Raw genomic sequence first — 9,265 nt, forward strand, 5'->3', positions numbered from 1 at the left:
TTCCCTCATGTTTCCCGCAGAATCATAAGAGAATTCGGTTACAATACTGTTAGGGCTAGAAAGAAGTTATGACAAGCTGTCATAAGTGAGTCACATAACATGAGTATCGATACAAAATCTTTACTGCCTTCTTATACAAGTTCACATTTCAAAAGGGATATAAAGCACCTTCTAGAAGTAAACAAATTATATGATGCCAATACACAAAAAATAGCTAGACTTGTAGCTGACAAAAGCCGACTCACCCGAGATAATTGACCTGAAAAACCTTGCCAATCAACCCAATAAGACCTGCAAAATTGAATAAACCAACACGATTTAAATGAACATTTAAAAGTGACAGAACCCAAACTCGTCATAACAGGCTTGTAACCGAACTCACCCGCCTGATTTCTATCCGTAGTCAGGCCACAAGGATCTGCATCCACAGACTTTATTGACGCTCCAATGCTTTGCATGGACACTACCCAAAATGTGAAGTGTACAAGTAAAAAAATCAAAGAATCAGAGGGGAAAGTAAAATGGGAAAGAAGAATGCAAGTTGATGAGATTCTGCAAAACTGCGAAGGATCTCTTTGTGCTCCTCCTTCAGTCAACAAAAGAATTATAAGGAAAAAGAAACATATATCCCGATCTACTGCCCGGAATTTTGCTGGGAATTCTGACATTTATTATAGCCTAAATGGCATGGAGTCCACAGAGCTCCCGGAGCTTCTCACATAGCACAAAGGTGATTGTGGTTTGTGGTCCCAGTCGCGCAAATATTGTGAACCCCCTGCTCAATCAGAGAAAGTATTATCAATCACGAGATGCCATCACATGGGATGTGAGTCATGTGACTATGTGAACTAGCTTAGGTGGTAAAGTAATGATGGGTAGTGGTACTCATAATCTGGTTTCAGATCCTGTCTACAACAAGAAAAATAACGACATTTCACTTAAGTTGCATGTTAAGACACTCACTCATGAATTTGGGGATTCGATTCTCACCCGCGACATAGGTGTGCTCATTTGAACCAAAAAAAAAAAAAAAAAAAAAAAAAAAAAAAAACACACTCAATCCAATCCAACACAACAGTTTGTTTTACGCAAAAAACATCACATGCTTTTTATCACATTAGCCATGGCCCGTGAGAGTGATGAGACTCAGGTACAACAATTTGAAACGAACCCACATCCATCAACACCAGTAAACAAATCTGAGTAACATAGCCAACTAGATTGGCCAAACAAAATACAAATAATATTTTCAAGACCTAATTAACCAATGGAGCAAAAATAAACTTCCAATCAATGTACTGTGACAAAGCAAGAAAATACAGACAGATCATTGAATTTAGGTGCTATGAAATCTTACCCCTTGTAAAGAGCACGGGGACCCTCTGTTAGCATGACCTGAAACAAATAACAAGCTAGACTTGAAAATTTGGATATTAGAAGGGGGCTAAACATGGAGCCATTTGTGAAATTGGATGGCATGATTAGTGGTGAAGTGAGGGTGGAAAGGCAACAGGTAAGCACATAATGGTCAAGTCAAAATTGTTAAGACTATCTCGATATGAGTAAAATCCTGACATTTACGGTGCGGCGTTAAAATGTGATTGCAGATTAACCAACCATGTGAAAAGTGCGGACACAGTCCTGTAGAGTTGGTTGACTCGAGACAAGTAAGCTCTGCCACATTTTTATTTATTTTGCATGAAATGATATGAATCTCCCATTGCTGTTGGTTTTGGAATTTTACAACTAATACTCACTCACGGAATTAACAGACAAGATCAGCAGACGAAGGGCAGACTACTTTCTACGAATGCCCTGTATGTCGTCACCGTTGGAAAGAGAACTCTTAGATGTTATTTTGACGTTGGGGATGATGCCATAGTTTCTCAAGTTGGTGATTCTGAAGTTAGAGTCCCACAAAGACAGATTAAACTCTGTTTTTTTTTTCCTGTCTGATAAAGTTGAACAAATGACTTCATCTGAATATTTGAATGACAACACAAATTAAAGATAGAGAATTGTGAAGATGTGTGTTAAAAGTTGGGGCTTATGCATGTTGAACTCTACACATACATAATTGACATCAATTTATGCCAATAATACATGAAAAGGAACCAACCCAGAAGTATAACAATAACATCAGGCAGTCACATATCAGACAGGAAAAAAAACAGAATTTTTAATTGCAATTAGAGTATAAATTATTATTAATATACCAAGTATAATAAAGAATAAACTAATAATCAGTTTTGTAATTAGCCATCTTTTCATTAATGATTAATGATTATCATACATGACCCATGACCACATTAGTCATAAAATTCATAGAACAACAATAACAACAACATCAGAGCCTTAATCCCAAAATGATTTGGGGTCGGCTAACATGAATCATCCTTTAGAACCGTCCATGGGTGAACGCAAACCTCTAAAAGTGAATAGAAAAGGGGAAAATGAAAAACAAAAGGGAGAGCGAAAATGTAATGGAAAGTCAAGGTAAACTTACAGGTTTTAAAATCGAATTCCGGATTTCTTTTATAAAAACTTAAAATTTAAATCGAGAGAAAAGATTAAAACGATTAAATTTTTTCTGGGTGCCCATGTGACAGTTTAACATTTCATAGAGACTAACTGCTGCCTGCATTATAACTGAGTGAAAAACAGAAAGTACTTGATAAGATAACAGCCTCTGTAATTCTAAGCCCCTCTCATAAATAATTTTTTTTTTTTAAAAAAAAGCCATCACAGGCAGAAGTTTCATCAGTGGCATGAGGGATGATATGGTATGTATTATTTTAGTACATATAAATTTCGCACGTTCAGATAGCAACCCACAGAAAAACATGGATGAGGGGGTACCAAGAGTCCTAGACAGCATACTACCTGATAGGCGCAGTGAAATCCGTTCTTATACGCTCGGCTACTTGATTCCTTTTGCAACATCAGACGTGTTTTCACCATATCAATGGGTGCTGTGGCCAGAGTGCTCACGGCTCCAGCTATGGTACTCGACCTACATTGTTTAATACATATCACTATATCAGTCACTGTAAACATATTGAGTTAAGACAGTGATCGACAGCTTCTTCTGTCGATAATGGACATATGGAAGAGTATCAAATGATTTGGACTTTGGAGTTCTTCGGTATGTTATGTAATGACCACCATTACCATTAATAATCATATGCCTATTGGTAAAATTAATAACGAACATATGGTTCAACAATACTAAGGCTTTTCATCATGGCAAGAATAGATAGCGCCTCTAGTCTTTATGAGAAAGGTAAACCATTACATCGAAATCATGAAATCGAAGAAAGCCCAGAAAGAGTATCTTACATGAAATGCAGCGGAAAGCCTTCTTCAAGAGGCGTCCATCTTGTGAGAGCCTGCAGTCGACAGGCATATACTTCACAATGAAGGTCGGATAGTAATTTAAGTAAAAGATAAACAAGTACGAACAGGTTAACCTGAGACTTTTTAAGTAGTGATCCAAATAAATATTCTGTATGTAGATGCATGAACTTTTGACATTTACATGGATGTTCTACATATGCACATATTTCACTACAATTTTTGAGGTTCTTCAACAACATTATCTAAATAGGGTAAGAGGGTTGAATCATTCAATGGACACACCTTTACCCTGCGCCAGAAAGGTTGTTTCCGGATGACCCATAATGAAAAATTGCATCAAAAATTGCATAGAAAATTTGTCATTTCACAATAAAAGAAACACAATGAGCTTATGAACCATATTCCTTTATTATATAAATTGTGTAAATATATAAAATAACATGCTAACCTGTTTTGTTTCATCATATGTTGCCAACTGTGAAGCAGTCAGGGTAGCAGCTCTGACCATTGCAGGACCAACTCCTTTCCAAAGAGCTATGATTCCCTCTTCCGATACAATTCTACGCATTTCACCAATAGCACTTGCTTTGGTGCCAGAATTCACTTGTAAGCGCACCTGATAAGCATAGAATGCGCCACACTGTGAGTAGAATCCACATGGAAAGAGATAGGGAAACAGTTACTGGGAGGAGAGTAGAATTAGAAAACCTTCAAAACTTCTACAGGATTAGTTAGTGCAGTGGCAAAGGAACCAGCGAAACCTCCAGCCAGAATTTTCAGAAAGATATTTGTGGATCCAAATGCCATTTCACAGACATGTTTTGAAGGTTCATAAAGACCCAAACGCAAGCCTCCATATAGAACTGACCTTGTCAATGAAGGTGCAAGCCCAAGATACATAGCACTGAAACCTTCATTCCTCAATATTTCGGTAAATAATTGGCCCTATAACTCAAAAAAAGACTCACACATAAATTAATTGATTCCAATATCTTTCAGCAGGGAGGGAAAAATATTTCCTTTTTTTTGGGCATTGGAAGGGAAAAATCTTTCTGTATCTGCCCTCAAGGGATCTAGAAATATACCAATCCACTTAAAGGTCCTTTTTGACCAACAAGTTGCATCTGCAGCCTTACTTTGAGAACATCTGCAAACATATACGTAACTAAAAGCTTTCAGAAAGCCACAAGTTTTCGAACTAGAATCATGTTCAGTGATTCTTTAACTGACACCAACAGCATACACAAAATGAGTCAATTCAATCTCAAGAGGCTTTCTTCAACAACTGAAGGTCATATATGTGTATTGAATAATTAAATTGCATCCTGGTTTCGAAGATAGTTCACACAATTACTCCAGACATGTACTAGGCTAACTAGAATCTAGACGGCCATCTAAATTCATGGCTACTTCGCTGAATTTTAAGAACCTGATTGTTAATTTCCCAATACTCAAATGATAGAATAATGGCCAAAAGACAAAACAGAAACCTCAACTTCAATTGATAGGACAAGGCATAGAAATGTACGTGCCAGCAGTTAGTGGCATGTGTTATAAAAAAAAAAAAAAAGAGTATATATAGTCTTCAACGTGAAACCTAATTGTCAAATAATGGTCCCATTTACAAACAGAACAAAAAATATACAAATTATTCTGAAATCTTCTTCTCCATATTGTGTAATTCGTGCTTTACTTAGAAAGGATGAAATTGCGTCCTGCCAGCAACAAATACAATAACTTAGTGCCGCAAAGAGTCCTGCCAGCCTGCCAGGCTGCCAATGGCAAGGTAAGTGGGAATCAAAATATCCCATGTATGCAATCATGAAAATTAAAACAAAAATTGCATCAACTAACTGCTACTTCATAACTAAGAAGTGTAGGCAGTTTAGTGAACCATTTTGATTTATTCCAATCATACTCAACTAACTCAAGTCTATGTAGTGAGTCCTTAGCTCAACTAGAAATATATGTATCTACATATGACATATGACATATTAGTGTCCTTGGCTCAGTTAGGGACATGTGTTATACAAAAGAGTATACTTTTCAACAATAACTAGTTTTGAAACCCGTGAAAAAATCACGGGTCTTGTATAAGTTTTCCTCTTTTGGTTAATAAATACTACATGTATAAATACAAATTATTTGGAAACATGGCAAATGATAAAATAAGATATGAATTATGAAAATTAAACATAATAACACGGTACTCTGTACCGTGACTACTGTCAACTCACTTTATTTGTTTTCCTATCTAATCCTCGTTTGCTTCTAAAGGGTTGAAATTATCAAAAAGGGCTTGTTTGGTATGGGAGTAATAATTAAGGGAGTAATAGAGATAAAATGAACTAAAATAATGGAGGGAAGGGATGGGGGTTGGAAATAGAAATGGATAGAAATGGGGAAATATAGTGTAATATTCCCTCCATTAAGGGAGTAATTGTTAACCACCTCCCCTTCCAAGTAATAATTACCTCTATATAGAGGTAATAATTCCTCCCTCACCTTCTCTTTCCACCATCCACAACCACCACAAAGCACCAATCTCATTCCATTTCTTCTTATTTTAGCTCTTATTACTCCCTTAATGATTACTCCCATCCCAAGCAAGCCGTAATAGAGTGAAAATCGATTAGAGATTTCGTGGTTTTTATTTTAAATGGTTTTTTTTATTGTTTCTAAATTTTTAATTATGGTCATTATATAATCAAATAATAAATAAAATTAATTATAAGAATATCACTTGGAATAAAATTGAATGTTTTATTCAGCCGTTTAACTATATTGTATAGATATAATAATTATTCCATATAAAAATGATAGAAATTAATGAAAAGTGCAAATCCCATGCGGATAAAACTAAGGGGTCGTTTGGTTCACTACTTAGGAATGGAATGGATTGGAATGAGAAACCAAAGGAGTATGGGGTTCCAATTCCATACCTTTGAAAACATGTTTGGTTCATTAGAAAAATAAACATGAAGGAATGAAGATTGAATCCATGGGGACGGGGTGGGTATGAGATTCCAAGGGGTTGGGGTGGAATGAGAATCTATTAGGATTCTAACTCCATTCCAAAACACCCCAACCAAACACTAGAATGTCTAGAATCCATTCCATTCCAAACCTCCCAACCAAACACCCCCTAAATGTGTTTAGTTGATGTGGAATACAATTAAATGTGTTCTGGTAGTCTTTTAATTACTTCCTCCATTCAAATCCACTCTACCACTTTGCTTTCACGTTCGCCAACGCGGATTTTACCCGGTAAATATCGTTAGCTACGTATTTGAAAAAATTATAAAAGTTAGATATTTTTAATGTACTCGTAATGACGAATCAAACAAGATCCTACATGAAAATATTTTCTCTTATGTATTGAGAGAAAATGGGGATTGAATGTGAACTTATGAATAGTGTAGAAAATGAAAATAGGTAGAGTGGAGTTGAATGGAGGAAGTATATAGTATAGATAATTCACTTTGGTAAATGGTTGATAATTGTTATCAAGAGTCTATCCAATTTTAGAGGTCTTAGCATCTTAAGCTGTAACTCTCATCAGGGCTACGGACTACAGTCATAACCCAATTAAGCATCATCATTATCAATGCTTCCCATCTCTCCCGTCTCCCCCTTGGCCACCAACCCAATTAGTCACCATGAAAATTCCTCCCCCTTCACCATGGGCATCACTGATCTAACGATCATAATCCCGGCGCCATACACCGTACCAAATACTTATTCTCCAATTTGGCCCCTACCTTTTGCATCTTTTCGCCATCGCCGTAAAAAGAGAGCACATTATTTCAACCTGCTCATGTACAATTTTACTTACTTTTTTTTTCGCACGCCCAAAAAAAATCCTCACCTGCCCACCCTACACCAAGCATGGATCACCGGTTCACCACTCCAGTTTCATGCAGTGCTCGCCAAGATTGGTTTTTCCCTTCACTTATCCATCTTGTGGTGTGTAAGAGACAAGCATATTCAAAGATCTCCCTCAACATCTTCTACATATACTTTGATAATTTTTACTAATATATATTATTGTTTATATTTTGTAATACTTTTATCTTCCGTCTCTTGTTAATGTAATTAACTCGTGTTTTGTAATCCTAGCATTGCAACTGAATCAACTCTTGGTATAAATACTCCATTTTGTGATTAAGGAAACTAATGCAACTCATTCATCAAACTCCTTCATCTAGTATACTGTAAGTATGAATGAACCATAAAAATGGAAAAGGAAAAAAAAAGGTAGATAAAGAACCTAAAGGATGAGTAACAGCAGTAGCGGAGGCAACGGAAATGGCACTTGTACCAAAGTGAGAACAAATGGTAGATGCTGGTGGCAATCCCCATTTATGTTTCTCCTCAGTACCCTTCATTGCACCTGCATCGCATTTACCACATTTTTAAACTTGTAAATCAGTCCTTTGAATTCCAGCTATATATTTCAAGAGCAATTGATGGCATAAATATTAATGAAATTGGGATATAGCGTCGAAAGTAAGGCTTGCCAATTCAGAAATGTATATAAACGCCAAATAGCAAATGGATCATACAAAAGTAGTCTCAGACAAACAAACATACATAAATGTGATTGTGATATGAAATGAAAATAAGAGACGATGACACAGTTTAAAGAGAGAGAACCTGGATGCAAAATGAGATACTCCTAATATGAATATGGACAACGCAGGGATGGTTGCTATCCAGTGGAGGAAGCCATGTCATTTCCCATTTTTCCAAAAGTGAGTTTTTCTCGGTTATTCAGAGATGAGGACTCTCCTTTGATGATTTATGGAAGCCTAATAGCCAAACCTTAGGTGATCATCTTCATTCAAACTATAATTGAAATCGCCGTTTCGCGTAGATTTGGCAAACGGATCTGATTTTGGATAGAATTATATCGGTTTTCATGAATCATGAGACCGTCTCCAACTAAATTAACGGGAGACTGATAAGCTCATTATCTTACCATTTAATTGGCTTATTTTATGCATAATAAAGCGGCATTGAGATGTGGTTTCACATGATTTACGTCACATTTACCATATTCTTAATGCCGGGTTAGTTATGGAGTTTTGAGCAATGATCGGAAGTAAAGGCATGTCTTGAAGGCTACCATGGTAACTACTACAAAACATTTACAAGCAAGAAGGAAAACCAGCTAAGACATGAAGAAGCGGGGAAGTGGCAAATAAACCCCATACGTTTGCCACTACGTGCATATTAGCCCCATACGTTTCAAATAGTGCAAATAAACCCCACTACTTACACTTGATGTGCAATTAAACCCAATTGATCAATTTCTTGCCGGAAAAAAAATGACGTGGTACCGGAAAGATGACTAGGATAAGATTAAATAATTTAAAAAAAAAAAGGAAAAATATTAAAATTTTAACAACTTACACGACACTGACTATTCTTAGCTCCTATTTTTAACAGCTTACACTCCTATTTCCCCTCATCTCTCTCTTCCACCCTTAAACTTACCTATTTCCCCATTTTCACTTCCTGTAAAACAACAAAACAATTGATTTATAGTAGCTCCTCCATCATCATCATCATCATTTTCACTACATTTTCTTGATTTAGTCTATGTCTATTCTTAGCTTAGCTATCATTCACAATCTTGTAATTAAAAAATCTACCCAAATACTTACCACAAGCTGAAAAAATGAACATTGGGGAAAATCCAAATACCTACCAGAAATTGAATGTCTAGCTTCAAATTAGGTTGGATTGTTGAAACTGACCAACGATTCTGTTAATTGGTGAAAAATCAGGTATGTTCGTTCAATCGTTCCAAAGTGTGACTTTTAATTTTGTTGCTTGTCAAGCTTGTACGAGTCTAACATTAACTTCTCATTCCCGATTGTTTATATCAGCCACTTGAGTATCA

The 9,265-nt window shown here is 36.2% G+C and overlaps 1 protein-coding gene and 1 long non-coding RNA gene across 5 annotated transcripts; one reads left to right on the top strand and one right to left on the bottom strand.

The window, feature by feature from the left end:
- Positions 1 to 56: 56 nt before the first annotated feature.
- LOC141647789 (uncharacterized) lies at positions 57 to 8,402 on the bottom strand. Of its 4 annotated transcripts, none has more exons than XM_074456119.1 (10): positions 8,014 to 8,402; positions 7,628 to 7,750; positions 4,443 to 4,504; positions 4,066 to 4,302; positions 3,806 to 3,973; positions 3,340 to 3,389; positions 2,884 to 3,013; positions 1,358 to 1,395; positions 387 to 775; positions 57 to 291 (listed from the first exon to the last, which is right to left on the bottom strand). In XM_074456119.1, exons 2-9 carry the CDS (start codon positions 7,743 to 7,745, stop codon positions 679 to 681), a joined length of 900 nt encoding a protein of 299 aa, XP_074312220.1. In that variant the 5' UTR covers positions 7,746 to 7,750; positions 8,014 to 8,402; the 3' UTR covers positions 57 to 291; positions 387 to 678. The 4 variants fall into 4 exon arrangements, with proteins under 4 accessions (XP_074312220.1, XP_074312219.1, XP_074312222.1 ...); XM_074456118.1 differs by having other exon boundaries at positions 383 to 775; XM_074456121.1 differs by lacking the exon at positions 8,014 to 8,402 and having other exon boundaries at positions 383 to 775; positions 4,443 to 5,072.
- Positions 1,402 to 1,897, top strand: LOC141647791 (uncharacterized). The gene is made up of 3 exons (XR_012545842.1): positions 1,402 to 1,513; positions 1,608 to 1,667; positions 1,773 to 1,897. It is a non-coding gene; the product is annotated as an uncharacterized LOC141647791 (long non-coding RNA).
- Positions 8,403 to 9,265: the final 863 nt, after the last annotated feature.

This window comes from Silene latifolia, chromosome 3 (genome assembly GCF_048544455.1).
Source record: "Silene latifolia isolate original U9 population chromosome 3, ASM4854445v1, whole genome shotgun sequence".
NCBI classification, from domain to species: Eukaryota; Viridiplantae; Streptophyta; class Magnoliopsida; order Caryophyllales; family Caryophyllaceae; genus Silene; species Silene latifolia.

What these genes read in the sequence shown, in the direction of transcription:
- LOC141647789 (XM_074456119.1), bottom strand. Translation starts at nt 7,745, where the DNA reads ATGAAGGGTACTGAGGAGAAACATAAATGGGGATTGCCACCAGCATCT. An exon ending in TGCTGTTACTCATCCTTTAG is followed by an intron (nt 4,505 to 7,627) that starts GTTCTTTATCTA and finishes ATATGTTTGCAG; the next exon opens with ATGTTCTCAAAGTAAGGCTG. An exon ending in ATCCTGTAGAAGTTTTGAAG is followed by an intron (nt 3,974 to 4,065) that starts GTTTTCTAATTC and finishes TATGCTTATCAG; the next exon opens with GTGCGCTTACAAGTGAATTC.